Below are 22,436 nucleotides of genomic sequence, written 5' to 3' on the forward strand. Positions count from 1 at the left end.
CAAAATGAGGAGGCAGCGAGCTGACATTTACGAATGGTGCTGCATCCTTCTCTTCCCAGACGCCTGCTAATTTGTTGATATCCCAAACACCTCATAATGATGTGGTACAGTGGCAGCTTGCAAACAAGCATCCCGGGGCTGGGGGCCCGGCTGCCCGCTCCTGGGCACTGCGGGGGCTCAGCAGCAGAGGAGCAGAGCTGTGGGTCGGGAACCCCCTGGGGGCACAGCCTGGGGAAGGTGCCCTGCAGCGGGGACTGCCACCTCCTGTGCTGCACGTGGGGGCCCTGCAGGGCTCCGCTGTGCTCTGCTGTTCTGCACTACTGCAGAGGTGGTCTGAGCATTCCCCGGCAGGACAGGTCCGTGTGTTCCACCAAGTGCTAAAGCCACCCAAAGGTGCCGGTTCTGCTCAGATCCCCCTGCTGAGAGCTGAGCAAATAGGCCTCGGCATGAGCTCAGGGATGCTGTTGCTCCCCATTCTTCTTCCCATGTTTTTCCACCTCTGGTGTCCCTGCTGCAAGGTGGCAGTGCCATCTCCGTGCTCTGCTGGGCAGCTTTAGTCCGGGCAGCTGTGCTCCGTGGCTCTATGGACAGCTGTTTCCTCCCAGGGCTGTGTGTATTGTGGGGCTGGGGACGATGTGTCCCTGAGGGCCAGTTGCGCACAGGAGCCCCCACCCTGCTCAGTGTGGTGATGTGGCCACTTCCCATATCCGAGTGCTGCGCTCCCTGCCCCATCCTGGCACTGCACGATGCCCTCGTTAATTTTGCTCTCATTTGGAGCACTCATTGCTGGGCAGCGTTGGAGCGGGGTCGGGGGGTTAACGCCCATTAGCAGAGCTGCATCGCGCCGAGCTCTGCTCAGCAGCTCTTCACGGAGCTCAGTCTTTAAAACATCATCAAAAAATCATCAAGAGGGAGAGAGGCGAGCTCCTTCATTTCTACTGCCCACTAATTCTAATGGAGCCGTGTAATGGACTCCCACCAGTGCTCTGTGGGCCGGGAGAGGGGAGATGATGGGAGATGGGCGCTGCAGCAGCGCTGGGACAGCCCTCCCTGTCACCCACAGCCATTACTGCCATCCTGCTGCCATCCCACAGCTCCTTGCTGCCATCCTGCTGCCATCCCACAGCCTTCCCGAGCCCCTCAGGAGCTCCGTCCCCACAGCACTGCCCCGAGTTGCTGCAGGGAGTTATGGTGCTTTCCCTTGCAGGAAGCAGCCCGCAATGGAAGCAGAGCAGCAGCCCTTTGTTCGCTCTTGGCGGGCTGTGGGAGCAGCAGCCCTTTGTTCAGCGCTGGGCTGGAATCCATGCGGCACAAAGGAGGACAGAGCTGAGGTCTGGCTGCGTGCACAGGGAGGCTGCAGTGCTGGGACAGGGCTGCAGGGCTGCAGAATGACCCCGGGGTGAGAATGTGCTCAGAGCCCCAGGGGTGTCCCCTGTCTGCCCGGGAGCACCCTGGGCCTGGGACCCCAACCTCAGAGCTGCCCCAGAGGCAGGTGGGCACTGCAGGGCAGGGCTGTGCTGCCCTGGCTCTGCTGGTGCAGGGGGTTGTGCTGCAGTGGAGCTCTGTGCAGAGGTACTGAGCAGTAGGAGGAAGGAACGGGGCTGATGTTGAGCTGGCGTTGGCCATCCCTGGACGTGCACAGTGAATCCCTCAGGTCAGAGTTGCACTGACTGCAGGGTTTTGTGCTGTGCACTCTGTTGGAGGTAGGGGCAGGGCAGTGCAAAGCATCGTTTCATGTTAAGCAAAGGGCAGCTCTGAGGGGACGAGCCCAGCAGTGTGACTGCTGGCACCCACTGCCCCATCCCGTGCTGCCCCACAGCTCCCATTCTGCAGGAGGGGAGCGGTGCTGGCAGCTTTCCCCAGCTGAGTGCAGGGTGCAGTGCACGGAGCAGCGTCCCCATCCATGGACAAGGGCAGGCAGCTGGCGCTGCACCTGGGACCCTCATCATGGGGCTGCTCCATCCTCCCAAGGTTTGTTGATATGGGACCAGGCTCCACATTCCTGACCCTATCCGTGCTCCCAACCCCAACAGGTGCTGCTGGGCACTGCAGGGTGCAGCACAGAGCTGGGTGTCCTTCACTGGGTGTTTCAGAAGAAGCGTGGGACCCTGAGCCTGTGTGAGGAGTGTGGCACTGCACCATGGCACAGGGATGACATTTACCTTCTCGTTGTTCAGAGTGAGAACTGAGCTGCGCAGGAGGAGGCACAGGGCTGTGAGCGATGGTCCTCCAAGCAAAGCATGAGTCTGCAATGGGACACAGCCATCCCTCCCCTCGGAGCCTTCCCTTGGCAGCAGCCATGGGGTACATGTGTGGGCACAGCCCCCAAAGCTCTCCAGCAACTCACAGTTCCCCCATTGGGTCTGTGGGTTCCGGACAGCAGCCCCCAACCTCCCGCTGCCCTCCCTGCCCCCCCAGCTGTGGGGCAGGACCTGCTCACCCCCCAGGCACAGCCCCAAACCGAGCTCTTGGCCCCGCGCTGCCTCCGGAGCCATGCGGTTGACTCTGCTTTTAATAGAGAGCTGGGAAGGCACATTATGGAGATGAGGGTGTTATTTGCATAACGCTAATTAGGTAATTACAAATCATTTTGCTATGAGCTGAAGCGTGTGCTGTGACATAACGTTTATTAGTCATTCCATTCAGGCCCCGCTTAGTTAAGTCATTTACTGCACTAACTACCGGAGTTGGCAATAAAAGGTGGGTGCAGGCGCTGGGCGCACGGCTGGGTGGTGCTGAGCTCTGCCCGGGATGGGATGGCAGTGCACAGAGCCCAGCAGCTGCCAGGGGGAAGACCACGTTTTGGGTCCAGCTTTTGGTTGTTTGGGGCCTTTTCCTTATGTGCAGGGCGCTGGGATACTCTGGTGGGTGCTCACTGTCCCCTGCTGCACTCGATGCGGGGATGCTCTGCACCACCCCTGAGCCCCTGCCTGCACCCAGACGGATGGCTGTACCTGACCTCCAAGTGCGTGTGCAGCCTGTGGGGCTCCCCAGAAATACCTCTCCAGAGATGAGGGGTCAGGAATTGGATCTCGTGTTTCACAGCAAGAGAAGGGCTTTAATAATGGAGTGCGTCTTTTGGGACTGCTGCAGGGCCTGGACACTGTGCTGTGTTGGGCACCCCCTGGGGATGATGGGCAGCTGGGGGCTGCAGGTCCTCAGAGGGGCTGCTCCCATTGGCAGCAGCTTTCTCCAGGCGCTGGGAGGTGCAGGGCATGGAGAGCAGGGCTCCAACAGCTCACAGACCCACAGCATTCCTGTGTTTCACAGCCCAGGGCAATAGGGAATGTGGCTGCAGGTGCTGGTGTGTGGCAAGAGGAAGTGTGCTGAGATGGAGCTGTGCAGCGGCAGCACCGGGCTGGCTTGTGACCCCCAGGTTCCCCCTGCATGCCTTCCCTGTGCCTCCCCTGGGGACACCACTGTCCGTGCCATGGCTGCAGCCTGCAGGGCACAGCCCTGACCGTGCCACCGCCTTTGTTTTGCAGAGCCAGATGAACCCTTTGAGTTCATCATCGTGTCCCTGACGGGCCAGACGTGGCTCTTTGAGGCCTCAACGTCAGAGGAGCGGGAGCTCTGGGTGCAGGCCATCGAGAGTCAGATCCTGGCCAGCCTGCAGGGCTGTGAGAGCAGCAAGAACAAGGTAAGGGCAGCTGCAGGCTGCCTCATTCTTCCTCTTTGGTGTCCACTTTGCTGCATCCACACCTGCCCTGAGCTGAATGTGTCCTCATCCCTCTGCTCCCAGTCGTGTCCCGTCCCTGTGGCCCTCCCTCCCTGTGTTCCCATCACCTCTCTGGGTTCCCTCCCCAGCTGCTCTGTGCCCCACAGAGCCCCCTCACCTTGCTCTGCCCCTCGGGAAGCTCCGTTCCTCCTGGCCCCCAGCCCTGCCCCTCAGCTCCCTCCAGATCTCTCCGCTGTTCAGGAACCCTGCACTGCTCATCCCTGGAGCACAACACTGGGGCTCCCGATGGCTCTGGGGTGGTGACCCTGGGGCTGGTGGCCCAGTGGACGCTGTGGGACCACCTGAGGTTGCTGCGGTGTTGTTGCAGGCACGGCTGGGCAGCCAGGGAGATGCACAGGCCATGCAGGCAGTGCGCACCGCGCGGGGGAACAGCTTCTGTGTGGACTGCGATGCGCCCAGTAAGGAACACGGTGCTGGGGAGGCTGGAGGGGTGGGCAGGGATGGCACCACCACCTCCTTGACCCCAGGTGGATCTGTGCTGTGGGGCTGCTCTGTCCCCTCCTCAGGGACCCAGTCTTAGGGGTGGGGAGGGCCCTGCAGGATTGATCCTTATGCCCTGCTGGTCCCTGGGGTCCTTGCCCCTGTGCCATGGGGATGCCCGGGAGAGTCTTTGGGAGGGGATGGGAGGGGAGAAGGCTGATGTGCCCGTGCTGGCCGTGCCCTCTGATGTCACCTCCTGCAGATCCTGACTGGGCAAGCTTGAACCTGGGTGCCTTGATGTGCATCGAGTGCTCTGGGATCCACCGCAACCTGGGCACGCACCTCTCCCGCGTGCGCTCGCTGGACCTGGACGACTGGCCTGGAGAGCTGCTCACCCTGATGGCCGCCATCGGCAACGCCTTGGCCAATGCTGTCTGGGAGGGAGCCGTGGAGGGGTACCCCAAACCAACCCCCGAGAGCAGCCGGTAAGGGGATGGGCACTGCAGGGACTCACAGGCGGGGAGGTTGGGAGCAATCAGCAGAAGATGGGCAGAGACCACAGCTGTGCCAGTGGCAGGGTCTGTCTGCTCTTGGGATGTCACAGCATCACAGAATGAGATTCATGGAATGATGTGGGTTGGAAGGGACCTTTAATAACACCCAGTCCCAACCCCCTGCTAAATGCAGGAGCACCTCCCACCACACCAGGCTGCTCAGAGCTCCATCCAGCCTGGCCTTGAGTGCTTCCAGAGAGGGGCATCCAGAACCTCACTGGGCAACGTGTTCCAGTGTCTCCCCATCCTCACAGCACTGAATTTCTCCTAATGTCTAAATCTACCTCTTCCAGTTTAAGGACATTTCCCCTGGTCCTGTCACTACCTGCCCTTATAAAATGTCCATCACAGCTTTCCTGTAGGCCCCTTCAGGTGCTGGAAGGCTGCTATAAGGTCACCTCAGAGCATTCTCTTCTCCAGGCTGAAAAGACCCAGCTCTGTCAGCTTGTCATTGTAGGGGAGGTGCTCCCTCTGGTCATTTCATGACCTCCTCTGGACCTGCTCCAGCATCTCCATGTCCTCCATGTGTTGGGTGCTCTAGAGCTGGACGCAGTACTCGCAGATGCAGTAATCCCAGAGTCATGCAGTGGTTGGGGTTGGAAGGGAGCTCTGCAGGCCATCTAACACAGCTGCCCGCAGTGCACAGCTGCATCCACAGCCCAGCAGTTGCTCAGAGCCCCGTCCTCTGACCTGCAGCGTTTCCAGGTGTTTCCAGCACCCACCACATCTCTGGGCAAACCTGAGTGCCTCATTGTGAACAACTTCTAACTTATTTCCAGTCCAAATCTCTCCTCCTTCCGTTTGAAACCATTTCCCCTCGTCCTGTCACAGCAGACCCTGCTGAAGGTCTGTCCCGTTCTTACACTGTGCCTTTAGGTAAGACGGGGCCAAACGGGGGGTTGTCCCACCCGCTGTTACGGTGCTCGCTGCTGCCGGAGCCCGGCCGGCTGCGGGGCACAAGGGGTTAACAGACACTTGGCAGCGGCTGCGGGTCTCAGGGGTGCGTCCCTTTCAGGCCCTTGTCTGTCCCTATCGGAGCGGCTCCGCTGTCACTCATCCCGACAAGAGCCCATTCTGCCGCTTATCAACGGATAAGAGCGGGTCAGGGGTTGGCGGCAGTGAGCATGCTCAGCGCCGGGCATTGATGGCCGCCCGGCAGATGCAGATGGATAGAATGGCAGCAGATAGCGGCCGCACGGCGCGCATCGATCCGCCGGCCCCGCAGCCCCACGCGGGACGGGCGCTGCCGCAGCCTTTGTTCGCTGCAGGCGAGACGGCGGCGGCGATAACGCTCCCGTGGCACCGAGCGCTGCGGGCGGCCAGCGCTGCTGCCGGGGGAGGGACCGGGCGGCCGGCACTGGGCTGGCACGGGGCGGGCAGGGCAGTGTGGGGCCGTGTGTGCAGGGACACGAGGGGCACCGCAGGGTGATGCTGGAGCCCTGGTGTGAGCACGATCCCAACCTCCAGGTGCCCGGAGGTGCCCGGAGCTGTGGGTCAGTGCAGGCAGGTGTGTTGGGAGCAGTGTGATGCACACGGAGCCCCGGTGGCAGCCATACACGTGGCACTGCTGGGGAGCGTGCGGTGGTGTCTGCGTGTGACACACGGGATGCTGGAATGGTGGTGCTGGTGCACCCGCCCCACGGCACAGCCCAGCTGTGTTGGTGCACGTGTGACCCTGTTCCACCCGCAGGGAGGAGAAGGAGCGCTGGATCCGAGCTAAGTACGAGCAGAAGCTGTTCTTGGCGCCGCTGCCGCAGTCCGACATCCCGCTGGGGCAGCAGCTGCTGCGGGCGGTGGTGGAGGACGACCTGCGCCTGGTGGTGACTCTGCTGGCACACGGCACCAAGGAGGAGGTCAACGAGACCTACGGGGACGGCGACGGGCGCACGGCGCTGCACCTCTCCTGCGCCATGGCCAACGTCGTCTTCACGCAGCTGCTCATCTGGGTAAGGCTGTGACAGCACCCGCTCCCCTGGGCTCCCTCCAGCCCAGCAGTGCCGTGGGGTGCTGCTCCCCTCTTCTTCCATCCCCCCACCCCGGTGCCATGGAGTCAGCCATGAGCCGCGGGTGCCACTGACGGCTGCTTTCTCTCCCGTGCAGTACGGGGTGGACGTGAAGAGTCGGGATGCCCGGGGTCTGACCCCGCTGGCCTACGCGCGCCGTGCGGGCAGCCAGGAGTGCATCGACATCCTGCTGCAGCACGGCTGTCCCAGCGATGGCGCCGCGCTGACCCCCAGCCTGCCCCGCCGCAACGCCAACGCCAACAACAACACCTGCACCGCCGTGCCGCCCCAGCTCAGCGCCAGCCCCAGCGCGGTGTAGCGCCCTGCAGCGGGGCCGAGGGCTGTTCCCTGTGTGCTCCCCCCCGTGGACCCCTGCTGTGCTGTGCCCAGGTCATGGGGGCTCTGAAAGGGGCAGCTGTGCAGGCCCAGCGCTGTCTGTGTGCGGAGAGTACTCTGGATGGGGACTCAGTACCCCCATTTCATGACCGGTACAGGGGAAGGAGAGACAGTTCCTGTGTGCCCCCGCCACGCTCACATGTAGGTAGTGCAGGGCTGGAGGTGGTCTGGGATGCTGCCCACCCCTGGGCAGTGGTTTGGGGAGGACCAGTTCTGCCCCTGTTCCTCTGCCCTCCGTTTGGCCACGAGGTGCCCCAGTGCAGTGGGGCAGCGGGGGGCAGTGGGAGGTCTACACGTAACTGCAGCCCTCTGCCCCTCTCTGCTTCTGAACAGTATGGGGGTCCCTTTGCTGGTACTGCCCCCCCGCCCCCCACTGATGCCAAGGGAATGTCCCTCCCTGCAGCCCCTGGACGGACCCCTCAGCCCCACTGTTTACCAGGGGGGTAGAGGACGCTCTGGGGCCCGTGTGTCTGTCTGTCTGTGTAAAGTCACTGTCCCATCAGGTTGAAGCCCCTGAGCCGTGCACAGTGCCTCCATCCCACCCCATCGGGTCCCACTGCTGCCCTGTGGCTGAGCAGGGGGTGGAGCGGAGCTCCTGCTCTGCTTGGGGCCGTCCTGCAGCTGAGCACCGGGACCGCGAGGCTTCGAGCGCCGCCTCGGAACGTCTCCATCACTTGTGTATAAAGTGTACATTGGAAATATTTATATGGACACTCTGTATATAGTGTTTCTTTGCCATGAATTGCCCTGTGTGTGTTACCTGCAGCCAAGGAGATGAAGGCCAATAAAGCACCCACTTCCTGCCGGCGTGGCTCCGTGTGCTGCCCTGGGGCTCCGTGCTCCGCTGTGCTCGTGGCACAGACACGGACCTTCAGCCCTTCCTCCTTCACCGGCGCTGACATCGGTGCTGAGGCACCGGGGTGGGGGATTGTGAGCATCTCCCCCACTGCAGGCACCCCATTGCAGCCCCCCTTCCTTTCCCTTCCCTTCCCAGCTCCACTTCTCCCCTCGCGGTGGGGCAGCTCCGCTGAACGCTGCGGTGAGGGATGTTCCCTCCTCCGGTGCCGGCACGTTTTCACGGTCCCGGTCCGTGCTGCCCCTCCTGGGCTGCCCCGTTCTCCGCCGCTCCTGCCCGGTCCTTCCGCTGCCCCCGCACAGCCGCACTCGCTCCCCGGCCCCGGCCCGGTGCTGGGTTTGGTTAATTTCCTGGCGACTGCATTAGTGGGAATGGAAGCCGAGGGACGGCAGCTCCTCTGGGGCCCATTAATCATCCCCCTCAGACAAGCTGCCTTGATTACAAGTGGCAAGAAATTCATTAGGGCTGCGGCTCTGACAACTTTTATCTGCGCGGCTGGATCTGACTCATTAGGCAGCCAAATTAAAGCCATGATGGGCCCTGATGAAATTCACTGCTTGTTTATCTTGTGCGATCTGATACATCTGCCCATACATCATCTCCCGTGCGGGATCCCGCCCGGCCCAGCCCCGGCACCTCCCTTCCCATCCCGCCCTGCCCCGATCCCGCCGTGTCCCCGGTGCCGGGCGCTGCCGGTTCGGCCCAGCCACGGGCACAGCCCCACGTTCAGCCCTCAGGTTGGCCCTGGGGTCAATGCAGTGGCCGTGCCCGTGGGGCCGTGTGAGGACACAGCCCTGAGCTTCCCCCCGTGGCCACACGGTGCCCGGTAGCAGCATTCAGAGCCCGGAGCACCCACAGCACTGCAGCCGGGTCCCGTGGCAGTGACACCCAACCCGGTGTAGGGGCACGGCGGGCAGTGAGCGCTGCGGGGCAGCGGGAGGGGACCTGCAGATGAAGCTGCCTGTGGTCTGGAGCAGAGGCACAGCCCCTTCGGGAGGCAGGAGATGCCCCATGGACACCCACCTGCTGTCACCCTGCTGGGGTGACCCCTATGGGCTGTCCCCGTGTGACTCATTGCAGAGCTCCCGGGTGCCCGTGTGCCCAGCTGTGCAGTGTGGCATTTGTCAGAGCCTGGGAGGGCAGGGGGACGGGGCTGTGTCACCGTGGGGCTGTGCCCCATGGCTCCTGCAGGCACCCCAAAAGCATCCTGCCCTGCAGTGTGGTGATGCTTTGGGGTGTGTGGGGCTGCAGATGGAGCTGTGGGGAGCGGTGCAGAAATCACAGGTGCCCTACATCCCCAGTATTGACACCAAACAGCTGCAGAGCACCTGCACTGCACTGACTGTGGTGAGTCACCATTCAGGCTGCACCACTGGGCTGTATGAGCACATCTCAGCACGGCCAGGTCTGCCCTGGGCACCAGGAGCACCTTTGGGATCTCTGTAAGGTATCCCTGGCATTCTGCTGCTGAGGTCATGGCCAAGCCTGCTACCAGCCCCCTGCACCTGCACTCAGAGCTGTGCTGCTGCTGCTGTGGAGGCACTGCAGGTGGTCAGAGCTCCTGCCCCTTCCCGTGTGCCAGTCCAGTGGGATAAGGCTGGCTGTGGCTCTGGGCAGCCTGCTCCAGTGGCTGGAAGCCCTGCCCACAGCAGGGGGTTGTGGATGATCTCTGAGGTCCTTTTCACCCCAGGCCATTCTCTGATGCTATGAAAAGGGCTGATACTGTCCTACCCATGTGCAGTCAGAGCCCTTCTCCCCATGGGGGTAGAGGTTCTGTACAAACAGGGCTCTTGCAGTGGTGATGCTGCACAGTGTAATCCACCTCACAGGGGTCACACATCCCCATTGGGCCATGCACCCTCATTGCAGGGTCAGAGGGGCTGCCCAGCCACCACTGCACAGCTCTGGAAATCACAGCACAGCGCTCCATGCCGGGAGCCTCCAGCAGCTCCACTGCACACCTGAGCGGGTCCAGGAGAGCCCAGGCAGTGCACAGCCCTGTGCTGTGTGCCAGCAGCTCTCTGTGCAGCATCACTGTTGGAGAGTTACAGTCCGTGTGTGTTGTACTGAAAACCCTGTCCTGACAGGACACCAATAACCATCCCATCCAATGCAATCATTGCTATTTTCCTAATTCTTCAGGAATCATTTTCCAAGTAAAAAAGTGAGTGGGTCTGTGCAGAAAGAATTCCCTGCTGGAGGATGAAACTGGCAACAAGAGGGCAAAAAAAGTCTTGTATAGATATAGATAAATATATACATGTATGAATGTTGGTGTGTGTACAGTGTCTGTGTACCCACATCTGCCCTGTACTCTGTGTGTGTGTGTGTTTGGGTGCCCACCTGACAGTCCCTTCCTCCCCCACCCACTCCAGGGCACCACACATGGGCTGATAAATGGGAAATTCCAACTCAACAGGTGGAAAACAGATTCCCAGGACGGCCTTCAGACCCTGGGTGGGCTCCCAGTGATACTGTGGGATGGGGACCCTTGGAGATGCCTGGGGTCAGCTGGACTCGTTCCTCAGCATCCTCCCCCAACAAACAGCTTTAAGCAGGTGTTGGAGCACAGACCCCCACAGGTTCCTCCTGTCCATCGGCTCCATCGCAGCAGGGCTGTTCTTACTGCCTGCAGTTTTGGTGCTCTCCTCCCCCTCCAGCCAAAGTGGTGCAACACCTGCAGCTCTGACTCATGGGCACCCTTGGGCCCATCAGCTCTTCTGCTGGGATGTGCAGGAGCCACGATGTGCTGTGTAGGCAATGCCATGCACTGCATTCATTGGAGTGCTGCAGTGTTTTACTCACTGCCGTGAAGAGGGAGGAAACCCCTTGCAATGCACAAGGCTCAGAGGGAGCTCAGTTCTGCACTGTGAGGGACATTGAGCTGCTCTGTATCTCAGTGCTCCTGGTGACAGCACTGAGTCTGTGCCTTCCATCAGCACCAAACTAAGCCTCTCCGCAGCACTTTTAGTTCCATTAACATCAGTGTTTGTAGGGTTGCACTGTTCGATGGTTCTCAGACTGACAACAATAAAAACGCCCCAAACCAAATAACTTTAAGCAGCTGAAAGCTCCAGTTGGCTGCCAGCAGCCCCTGAACAAAGTGCAGCCACAGCAGCGGTGCTGTGTGAGCCCATGGCAGTGGGGGGGGGGTGAGAACACAATGAACTGATGTTGTCCCTGGAGCGGGACTCACCAAATTGCAGCATCAGCTGGAAATACCAGGTGAGAAAAGGGGGCTCTCCAACACTTCAAATGCATTTCATACCTTTCAGTGGCACTGCTCCAGCTGCTGCTGTGGGCTGTTTCAGAGCACGGGGCTGTGCCACACGGGGTGACAGTGGCAGTAGCTCACACCCCACACATGTACAGTAACACAGCGCTGCTCATGGCTGCACAATCATCTTCTTCTGCCCCTCCACAGCTGCTCCCATCGCTGCCTGGCCCAGGTCCTGCTCAGGAGCTGCTGCAAGTTCTACAGGTGGCATTTGTCCCTTCTGCAGCCACATAAGGCTGATAAGTTCATGTTCTGTCTTCAACCCAACCTGGACCCAAGAAGGGAGGAGATACCTGACCACAGTTCTCAGGTGCCAGCAGATCTGCCACAGTGCCCCAAGGGCACCACAGCTCCCCTGGGCAGTGAGGTGGGGGCAGCTGCCAGAGGACTTCCCCCAATCCACAGTAAATGCCAACAGATGCTGCACTTGAGCAGTCTGAGCCCACAGAGACAATGCTGCATCTCCTTTCCAGCTCAGTGATGCAGGGGACAGAGACAGAATCCACCCCAACATGGATGCAAGAAGCCCCTTGTGCTCCACAGCTGCAGGGCTGACAGAGCTCAGCTGTGCTGTATGAGCATGGGGCCAGCTCCTCACTAAAGGAGGCACCTGCTGAGGAGGGAAGGGCTGTAAGAGGGAGGGAATCTCCCCCAGGTAGCAGAGAAATGGGTTAGGCTTTGTTTTTTTGGTGCTTGTGAATGTGTCTGGGGGTGGTGCAGCAAACCAGCAGGAGCTGTGCACACAGATCCAGACCGTGGGTTCTCCAGTCCCATCTGGCCATTGGGCATCCTGCTCTGGGTGGCCTTGCTGGGGCAGAGGGGAACTAGGACCCGAAGCGCTCATGGCCTCAATTACTCTGTTTCTGTACCACTGTGATATCAGCTGTGGCTGTCGGGGTGTCTCGTACCCTCAGGAGCTGTGTCTTCCAAGGAGGGGTGCAATGACCAACAGTGTCACAGCAGCTACATCCTACATCCTTAGAGAAAAACTTTCTTCCTGTTTGGGATGGGGCTGCACTGGCTGTTACTACCATGTGAGCTCTGTGGATGACGTTCTTCCAACCAGCAGGAAAGGTTATCGTGAAAGTTATCATGGCAAAGCATCCAGTTAGTGAGGGGCACTGCAACCAAAGAACCTCCTGCACTGTTGGCCCAGCACTGTTTGTTTAGCTGCACCCTTTGCAAAACTGGGTCTTCATCAGGCCCTGGAGCTGAGCTCAGTGATGAGAGCCCCCCTGGCTTTGGAACACAGAGAGCTGCAGAGTGCTGCATTGCTGGGCCTTGGTGGTGCTGTCAGTGTCAGCGTGCACAGAGCTGATGGGGGGGGGCCTGGAGCAGCCCTGGGGGCAGCGGGCAGGGAGCTTCACATTGAGCCTCTACTGAGCTCAGGACCAGCCAGGGTCAGTGGTAGCACAAGGCTGAGGGATGGGAGGAGCTTTGCCTGAAGGACTTTGCACATCTGTCAGCGTGTGGGATGCACCTGGGCGGGGGGCGAGGAGGAATTCCTCCTGCACTGGGGCACTGCTCGGGCTGCGTGCAGCGGAGGGGCTCCGGCAGAGGCAGCGGGCGAACGTCTGGGGGCGGCCCCGGGGATGGTTCGGAGACCGGCGCGACGCCCCGGACCCTCCCTCCTCTCAGCACAGGCTCCGGACCGGGCTCGACGGCGCCCCAGAACCCACGGCTGCTCCTCGCAGCGCTGCCCCGCCCCGCCCTCCCCTCTTATTATCGCTGAAGAAGCTCCATAGAAAATAATTTATTGAAATCACAGCTATACACGGGCGGGCGCTGACGGACAGCGCGGCCCCGGCCCGGCGGGGCAGGAGCAGGAGTGAACGGGGGGCGGGCGGCCTTCGCTCCCCGCGGCTCGGACGGACGGACGCGCCGCCGTATGTACAGAGTTTACACGGAATAAATAAGGGACATGTACAGAGGAGTGAGAGCGGCCCCGGGCCCCTCCCGCTGCCGGCGCCCCGCCCGCCCCAGGGTCCGAGAGCCGCCGCGGTTCAGGGTCGGGCCCCCTGCTCGATCTGCTGGTGCTGGCTGCGCACGGCGAAGCGATTGACGTGCACCGGGATGGGCACCACGATCTTGGGGTTGCGGACGGGCTCTCCCGAGCGGTTGCTGACGTTGCCCGCCTTGATGCGTTTCCACTTGGCGCGGCGGTTCTGGAACCAGATCTTCACCTGCACCTCGCTCAGCTTCAGGGCGTGCGCGATCTGCGAGCGCTCCGTCAGCGACAGGTACTTCTTGCAGTGGAACTCCTTCTCCAGCTCCAGCAGCTGCTCGCTCGTAAAGGCCGTGCGCCGCCGCCGGCTCTTCCCGGCCCCGGAGCCCGGCGGGGGCTGCTCGGCCGCGGGGCCGCCCTTCCCCTTCCCCTTGGGGCCCAGAGAGGCCGCGGCCGCCCCGTCCATGAAGGGCTCCTCCTCGCTGTCTCCCGCCGAGCTCTCCTCCTCCCGTTCGCTGCACGGCGTCGCTGCCGATTTCACCTCCAGCTTCTCCTCGTCCGAGCTGTACGCCTTGGTGTCTGCGGGGCACACAGCGTCAGCGCCCGCACCCGCAGCCCCCGCAGCCCCCTCCCGGCATCCCGCCCGCCGCGCTGTCCCCGCACACCCCGCACATCCGCGGGGTACGATGAGGCACCACCTGCATCTGCCCCCACCCCTTTCCCGCTGTGACAACAGAGCTGCTGCACCCCAGTAGAGCACCACGGAGCCCTTTGAGGCCGTCCAGCCCTCTGTAACCCCAGAGGAAAATGAGAACCTTGCTCCTCGCTCAGCCCAGCCCTCCCCTTGCCCCGTCCCATTGCATCTAACGCTGTTCATCCATCAAGAGTCAGCCCAGTGGAGCTGCAGGATCTTCCCAGGCAGCAGCCCGAGCTGGTTCCAGCCAGCAAAGCTCTGCAGGGCAATCACGGAGTGTCTGCTGCCGTACCTCCCTCCCTGCAGCAGAGGGGTACAGCCAGGGAGCACAGGCAGCTGATGACCAAATCTGGAGTTCCCCCAGCACTCTGTGCAATGGGGCAGAGCAGAGGCTGTCAGCATCACCCAACAGCCAGAACCTCATTCCAGGCACCGCCCCAGGCAGAAGGAAGGATTTGGACCCCAGGAGACATCTCTGATACGCCACCTGAAGTGATACTGGTAGGATGCAGTGGGGAGACATTCTTATTGTCTGTTTCTTGTGGTCCAAACTGGTGCCTGAATGGTCAAACAGCCATAGAGCAAGGAAGAACGTGAGTGGGAGCAATGGAGAAGAAAGCAACCTGGAAGCCATTCACTATCCTGACAGAAGGGTTCCAACAAAGTCCTCACAGTAGACAGAGTGAAAAGGCGCTCCTGGCCACAGCCAGGGATCACTGAGAGAGGAGGAACCAGAAACAGATGAAAAAGCTTTGCCCTCATGCTGAAACCACCCAGATCTCCAGGATCAACCCAGGGACAGGAACTGCAGCTGGAAGGAGAGAGTGCTGAAGCACCATCACTCAATACAATCCTACACGCAGAGGGAGCAGCAGCAATTCTCTGAGTCTCAAAGCAGCACCAGGGGACCAGCAAGTGCCACTGGTGCTCCAGAAGCTCCCTTTATCTCAGAGGGAGGCTGGACAGTGCCTGACAGTGGAGGGTTGCAAAGATGTGAGCAGCAGCTGCAAGAAACTGCTTGAGCCCAGGAGACGTTCTTACGAGCCGGGTTGTTGTGGGGCTCCCACAGCTCTTGTCAGTCCTGCCCAAGGCTGCCCAAGAGCAGGTCAGCGACTTTGGAGATCTGAAACTGTCTCTGCTCCTCCTGTTTTGTGCAGCAATAAAGAAACACCGTTATCTCTGCTCTGATGTGGGAGAATAGACAGCGCTTTCTTCATGATGGCTGAGAGCGGGGAGTGGTCTCCTGTGGTCATGGAAATGTATGACCTGAAAACTTTGTGCTGTGGGCAAATGAGCAGCAGGTGACACAAAGCACCTGGCTGCCCATGCATGGCCTCATGCAAGCACTGCTCTGCCCAAAAGAAGGAGGGCTTCCATTTCTGTGCTCTTGCCCTGTCTGTGGGCACACAAAGCCTGACAAGATGAGAAAGTTCTTACGAGGACATCGCTGCCTCCTCCAAGAGTGCTCATAGCTCTGCTTGGACTCTGCCTGTCCGCACTGATGGAGGACAGGACCAGCAGTGCACCACGAGATGCTGCTGAGATGGGATTTGCTGCTGTGGGTGCAAATGGAGCACCAGGAGATGGGAGAAAGTCTGAGCTGCCAACTGCAACACATCAGCTCGTGAAGCAGCTGCTGTCTGAATGCACAGCCAGAGCACAGGTTTTAAAGTCACCAACTGGTCTGTATCTTATAAAAGGGATGAGCAAGCAGGAAGGAACTCAGACTACACGGTGGTCTGTAAATCAGATGTTTTTACAAAGAAAATTGGTATGTTGGTCCATTTACTACCTGGTATGTCCTCAGGGAGGAAGTATGGAGGCAGTGGAGCCCATCCCTTTGGAGCTGAGGCTTTCCAAGGCCCTCAGACAGGTAGTGAAGTTGGCACAAAGCAAAGTGTAGTGACTGAGAAACCAACACGACAGCAGACAGACCCAGAAGAGGATTGGTCCATCTCTTCCCTCTTCTCAAAATCCCAGTTTGTCATTTTCCTCACTATGGATTTGATATGGATGGTGAGGAGAGGCTCCAGCCTTACAGGTGGCAAAGTTGTTTGAGCAGGGTCAGGAGAACCTGGCTCAAGAATGGGTACTGTGAGAGCCAGGAGAGCCCTGCGTTGCTAAACACTCAAGAGCTCCTTGTCATGCTTATTTATAGGGAACAACACAATACTTCCCCACCCGAATTATTCTCAGACCTAACTGAACGTGAATTTACTGCATGGGCCCAAGAGAGGCTGGATGTAGGTGGAGATCTCTGCAGCTCAGGAAGAAATGCACCCTCAGGACACAAGTGAAGGGTGCACTGAGGGCCATTTCCTGGGCATCAATCTTCCTTGCAGCTGTAGCAACAAAGCAGCCCCCAGGATTCACTGCTTCCTACCACCACTTTCCCTACACTCCTCTCCCCTCTCAATAAGTGTGACCACAACTGGAAGCCTGAAACACAGTAGGTGCAGAGAGCGACCCTAAAATGGAGCAGTGACTCCCCAGCACTAATGGAGGCTGGGGACAGAAAGCATCTAAATCTTTAGAGTGCAATTCACTCCATGTCAGCAGACAGACAAAAGGAGACCCTTAGCGCGGTTCTCCTACAGATAAGAGATCTGCACAACACCTTGTAGATAATGTCAGCTTTGTCTCCTTTCTGGTGAGCTCCTGAGGAGACTAAGTAAGAACACAGAAAAAGAATTGGTCAAAGGTTGATACATACACAGCAACGACAGCCATTGAGGTGCAGTGTCAGGAGGCTGCTGTAGGAAGTATTGCACTGGATGATGCTCTCTTGCTCGTCCCTGGACAACTGCTTTTGGCCGGGGCCATGGGCAGGATTCTACAGAAAACTGCATTACTGTTGGGAATCGTATTTCCCTCAATTTCTTGATCACAGAAAAAGCCCCCAGCGACCATCACGGTTTCCATATGACCCGGTAGGTAAAACAAGCCCTGCTGTCTGCCTCCGTGGGCCCTGGCAGGTACAGTCAAGAGAAAAATCACATACTGGAATCCTCTCGGACCTGGGCAGAGGTGCCCACGTGGCTTCACATGGGCAGAGAGGAAGCATCCTTCATGACTTCAGAGCAGGAACAGCGCTGAGAGCTGCTAACAGGCAGCAGCGAGTGAACAGCAGCAGTGAGACACATTCGCTTCCATCATCAGAACAGCCACAACAGGGTGAGCCTCAGAGACACAATTTCTCAATATCAAAAACGTCCAATTTTCAGAACAGCTCATGTGAGTCCCTCAGGAGGACAACACGTTGAGCTCAGGTACAGAGGAGCCACAGTGCAGCTCATATATATCCCTATAGAGTGGGAGATGTGATCACACAGATGCAGGTTTTGGCCATGGCAGTTCTGTTCCTGAGGAGACTTTGAAAACAAAAGTGGGACTGCTGTGGGTGTTTGACCCAGCACGCAGCGCTTAGGGATCAACAAAGCTCAGTAAGAAATAAAGGAGAGGCAAAATGCCTCAGCTGTCCTAAACCAGAGAGTGGCTTCAGGGGTTACCTGCACGTGTGCCACGGCCTTCTGAGCAAGGAACAAGTCAGGGCAAGGAGAGCGGCCAGGCTTACCCAGGAGTGTAACGGGAGGACAGAGCACAGCCAAGCCCTGCAAGAAGCTGCAGAGGCTGCTCAGAACGGATCCACACCGGGAAGACTGTGAGACAAAGGTGGATGTCGGAGCTGTGGGGAGGAGGCAGAGCTCAGGACAGGCCGTGCCAGAGAAAGGCAGCGTTCGGTTTGTCTCAGCCGCGCTGCAGAGAAGCTCCATCCCCGCGCTGCGAGAGCAGAGGTGGAAGAGAGCGAGAGCCGCAGCCGGCAGAGAAACAGCGCAACAAGTCACCGGGCGGGATCTGCGCACCCGGGGATGTTCACAAAGGCGAGGGCCGCGGTGGGAGCAGCCTCAGCGAAGCGACGAGCGGGAGCCCGGAGAGGAGCCGCCGCCTGCCCGCTCCGTCGGGTAAAACCGGGGCCGCGGCGAACCGGAGCGAAGGTGAGCGGGGCTGCGCTCGGCGTGGGGCCGCCGGCGGCCACGGAGCTGCCCCGAGCATCGCCTCGGCGGAGCGGGACCGGGATGGAAGCGGGACCGGGATGGAAGCGGGACCCGGATGGAAGCGGGACCGGGATGGAAGCGGGACCCGGAGCGCTCCGAGCTGCGGGAGAGCGAGGGCTCGGCCGGAACCAGCGTCCCGCGGTGCGTGGCACCGTGCGAGTTAAACAGCGCGGCCCCACGGGGAGCTGCGACCGGCACCGGGACGGGACCGAGCGGCCGCGACGGCAGCACCTCGGAGAGCTCCGCGCCGCCCCGTCCCGCCCCGCGCTGCGGCCCCGAGCGGCGGCTGCGGCGGTTCGTGCTCCGGTACCGGAGAACGGGGAGTTTGTGTCCGAGCCGCCGGAGTCGCGGCCGGCACAGACCGGCCCGGGGCGGAGGGCAGCGGGCCCGGTCCCCCCGCTGGGCACGACGGGACGGAGCGGAAGCGCAGCGGAGAGCGGCCCTGGAGCGCGGCCCCGCCGCACCCCGCGCCCGGCGCCCCGCCGTCAGGAGTCCCGCCCCGGGCAGCCCGTTGCCGGCGGTGCCGCTCGTCCGCAGCCGGAGCCGAGGGCGCGGACCCAGCCCAAGGAAGGGGCGAGCGGGCGGCGCTGCCCACCGCGGGGCTCCCGGCCCGGGGTCACCCCTCTTACCTGCCAGGCCCGGGAACGGGTCCGGGAAGTGCAGCGGCGGCTCGGGCGGCCCTTTGTCGCGCCCCGGGGGCAGCTCCTCCGGTTCCAGGCCCTCGACGCCCCGTCGGCAGCCGGCGTCGGGGGTGGCGCGCGGCGGGGGCAGCTCCTGCGGCGGGTAGAAGCCGTCGGGGGGCTCGGAGAAGCTGGGCAGGGCCGTGGTGAGGGCCACCATGGAGGGCACGGCCTGGCCCAGGCTGGCGCAGAACGTGTTGGTGAGGCGGCCGGCGAAAGAGGCCAGCGGCGCGAGCGGCGGCAGCCCCGACTGCAGCGGCGCGTGGGACAGAGCCTGCGGCAGCACCAGCGGCCGGTACGGCATGAACATGGGGTACCCGGTGTACAGCAGGTGCCCGGAGCGCGGCGGCGGCGTCCCGATGAGCGAGTCGATGGAGAAGGCGGTCCCCTGGCCGCCGGGTCTCTGCATGGCGAGCGGGCGCCGCCGGCTCAGCCGGCACCAACTTTCCGGCGAGCTCGGGCCGCCGCCAACTCGCCGCACCCCCGGGCCCCGCCGCGGCCCCGGCCCCGGCCCCCGCCCCCGCGCCTCCCGTGGGCTCCGGCGCCCGGCGAGAGCTGCCGCCCGCCCGCCCGCTCGCTGCCTCGGCGCGGCGGAGTGGAGACGCGCTCGGAGCCGCCCGCCCGCCCCGCTGCGGGGGGGCCGGGCCGGGCTGCGGAGGGGAGGGGAGGGGTGGGGTGGGAAGGCGGGCGGGGGTGTCGCCCTCTGCTCTCATCCATCTTCCGCACATCACGGTCGAGTTCCTCCTTCAGCGCCCGCTCCGGCGGGGCAGAGCTCCCCGGCTCCCCCCGGCGCGGCCGGCCCCTGGGAAGGCACCTCCCCCTCCCGCCTCATCAGCTGTTATTAATGGTGATTGATGATTAGCAATTATGGGGCCAGCACAAGGGCGCTTTTGTGGGGACGGGACGGGTCCGTGCCGCGCGGCGCATCCCGGCCTCCCCCGAGTCTGGGACGACGGACGGGGCGAACCGGCCCCGCTCCGCTCCGGGCCCGCGGCTCGGCCCGGCCCGACGCTCTGACGGCGGTAGCGGCTCTTAACGGCTGAGCCCGAGGGCCCCGACGGAGCGCTCCTCGCCGCGCACCGGGTCCGGCCCCGCCGCTTCGCGGCCACCCGCCGCGCTGCGCCGTGGGACCGGCCGCCGCCGGCGCTTGGAGCGGATCTCGGCGGGGCGGGCGGCGGGGGCGGTTCTGGAGACGCGGTCCCGCCCGGTGTAGGGTGGGAGCGAGACGGGCGGATTTACGGTGGGTCTGAGGGTCCCCCCGCCCCTCCGCTCTGCCCTCCGTGCGCCGCGGGACGGATCCCGGCCCTCCGCTCCGTCGGGGGCAGCCGGGCCGGGGTGGGGGGAGGTACGAGGGAGGCAGCAGCCCTCCCCGAGCTGCAGGAACGGCCCAGGACCGGGGTTATAATGTGCCGGGCTGCGCTGCACAAAGACCCCGGAGCGCGGGACTGATGCAGCTGCGGACTGAGCGCCGACGGGCGCTTCTGCGCGCAGTTACGGAGCCGGTGAAACCGGTGGAAGGTGAGAGAACTGCAGAGGGCTCCGCAGCTCTGCCCTTCCCCGCTGTGCGCCCTGGGGGCCGTCCCTGTGCCACAGCACTTACTGCTCCTGACACCTGCGCTGTGCTCCTACCTGTCCCCGGGTATGTAATGTGTCAAACGCTGTCCAACCGAGGCCCTGCTGCAAAAGAATATCAGCATCAGGATTACCTCCTGAAGCACTCAGAAACAGAAAGATGCCAGAGCTGAAGTCGTGTCTAAGCGCACCCTGAAGGCGTTTTCTGTGGCACAGCGACGCTCCGAGCAGCCACCGTCCCCCAGGTAGTTCCCCCCTCAGCGCCCTGTGTGTCCCCGTGCTCAGCCTCTGCTGAGAGCTGCAGTCCCTGCGGCTGCTGGGCTCCCTGAGGTCCCTGGTGGCAGCGACATCTGAAGGAATGCACGGATTCCTCCTGGCTCACTGCCTTCCCGCAGCCCTCAGCGATGTGTTCTGTGAATGGATGCTAGAATTGTGTGGAGCACGTAAATGAGGGTGAATGGGTCCAGCAGACTGACTGCTGGGTCCTCAGCTTTCCTCTGCTAACCGGGTACAAGCTAAATCCCTTCACAGAGCTTTCCCTTTCTGCATAGTTCTGTACCTTTCCCTGTAGTTTATCCTCACAGTCTCAAGGAAACACCTCTGACTGATGGCTCTTGGATCACCAAGGAGGAGAAGTAAGTGCTTGTAGGACAATCTGGCCCCTTTCCTAGAGCAAGAGCCCAGGTTCTTGGCTGGGCAGGAGGCTGGCAGTGACTGGCACTGACAGTGGTGGCACCAGAAGGAAGGCAGTCATGTTCTGCAGGTCAGCACCCATCCTTTAGCTATCCGTGCCCCAGCTCTTTCTTTCATCCACCAAACATTTCTGTGGGAAAGGATCCCTCAGGCTGGAGTCATCTTCACATGTGGAACATGTGTCCATTCCACTGCTACCAAGACACATTAGACTACGGAGAACATGGAAGTGTAACCACGTGTGACCGGATCTCAAGCCCTGAGCTCCACATCAAGAATTTCAAGCAAGTTCCTACTCCTCAGCAACTCCACTTTGGCCATTTGTTGAATGAATATTTTCTGTGTGATCTTTGAGCTCTCACTGCCCTGAAAGTTTGCAAGGGCTGAGATCAATTGGGGAATGCTGTATTTGTCACCTTGCTGGGGAAACACAGAGGGCTGCAAATGAACCGCAGCTCCACCAGGAGCAGTGGCTGCCAAGGCCAGTAATACAAGCTCCTATACTGCCCCCTGCAAATCAATATCCTGCACCCTGCAAGTCCCTAAATATGTCACCAGGTAGGAGATGCTGCTTACCTGATCACACACTTGCATTAACTGTGTCCTTCAGTCACTGATTCTCAGTCCATCACAGACCGTGACTCCAGAGAGCTCCCTCCCCCAGAAGAGAGGAGTTCCAACTTCTCAGCCTTCCTACACTTACTGCACACTCTGGCTCACTTTGTCTTGTGAGACTTTAGAGTAAGGGAAGGTAGAAGTTCATTTGCTGAATAATAAAGCAAAGAAGCAGAGAAGAAACAGTTGAGGACTGGAAATAAAAGGTTTGCAAGCAAAATAAATCAAATGCCGTATACAAGTGTGTACATTGAACAAGGCACAGTTTGAGATTTCCTACAATGCCACCCTTGCAGGTGAGCCAGAGTGGCAGAGTGAGGGTCTGAGCTGCCTGCTATAACTCTAACACTGCTGGGACATCCAAGGGCTTTCCCCGTTCCTTCATCCCACCTCTGATCTCCCTCAGCTTCTGTCTGACACAAATGCAGTTTCCATGGCTTCCACTTGAGGCTCAGACCTCCGCTGTTCAGCGCTCTCCCTCCCTGTTTCTCTCTCCCCACACGCTTTAACTGCGGGGAGCCACTCTATTCCATTTTATCAGGCTCCATCCCCCACTTTGCAGGTATCTGGTGTGTTCCCTACACACCCCTGAAGGTACTCTGGCCAGCACACCAGGAACATGAGAAATATTAATTGCATGTGCATTTTGTAAAGCTCTCGGTCCCACTGCACTCCTGACAGCCCCCAGAGCCTCACATTACCAGGCAATGAAATGGGATTTCAGGAGGAGCCCTGCTGTCTACCATCTCTTCAGAACCCACTGCATTACCAGCCTATATTTGTCAGCCTCACCACTTGGCCTTTGGTCTCCCAGTACTGGGACATGAGCACTGAATTCAGTGGGGTAGTGCCCTTCACTTACAGATAACAGTTTCACCCCTTGGGCATATCATTGCCTGACCTGGACTTCCTTCAGCCTGTCTCTGCTTCCTACCCC

At 60.8% G+C, this 22,436-nt stretch overlaps 2 protein-coding genes across 9 annotated transcripts in view; one reads left to right on the forward strand and one right to left on the reverse strand.

The window, feature by feature from the left end:
• Window positions 1-7,917, forward strand: part of AGAP3 (ArfGAP with GTPase domain, ankyrin repeat and PH domain 3) — a 68,789-nt gene extending 60,872 nt beyond the window's left edge. For all 8 annotated transcript variants that reach the window (XM_015852790.3, XM_032442758.2, XM_085540752.1 and 5 more), the window contains 5 exons: window positions 3,486-3,640; window positions 4,047-4,137; window positions 4,422-4,644; window positions 6,404-6,659; window positions 6,814-7,917. In XM_015852790.3, the coding sequence (XP_015708276.2) occupies window positions 3,486-3,640; window positions 4,047-4,137; window positions 4,422-4,644; window positions 6,404-6,659; window positions 6,814-7,035 (947 nt within the window). In that variant the 3' untranslated portion in view covers window positions 7,036-7,917. The remainder of the gene's footprint in view (window positions 1-3,485; window positions 3,641-4,046; window positions 4,138-4,421; window positions 4,645-6,403; window positions 6,660-6,813) is intronic.
• A 5,190-nt stretch (window positions 7,918-13,107) lies between these two features.
• GBX1 (gastrulation brain homeobox 1) lies at window positions 13,108-19,160 on the reverse strand. Its single transcript, XM_015852690.3, has 2 exons — window positions 18,569-19,160; window positions 13,108-13,769 (listed from the first exon to the last, which is right to left on the reverse strand). The coding sequence occupies exons 1-2, from the start codon at window positions 19,026-19,028 to the stop codon at window positions 13,249-13,251; spliced, it is 981 nt and encodes a 326-aa protein (XP_015708176.1). The 5' UTR covers window positions 19,029-19,160; the 3' UTR covers window positions 13,108-13,248.
• Between the last annotated feature and the right edge of the window lie 3,276 nt (window positions 19,161-22,436).

Source organism: Coturnix japonica, chromosome 2 (assembly GCF_054131305.1).
Source record: "Coturnix japonica strain WE chromosome 2, WE-NBRP24, whole genome shotgun sequence".
In the NCBI taxonomy this organism is placed as follows: Eukaryota; Metazoa; Chordata; class Aves; order Galliformes; family Phasianidae; genus Coturnix; species Coturnix japonica.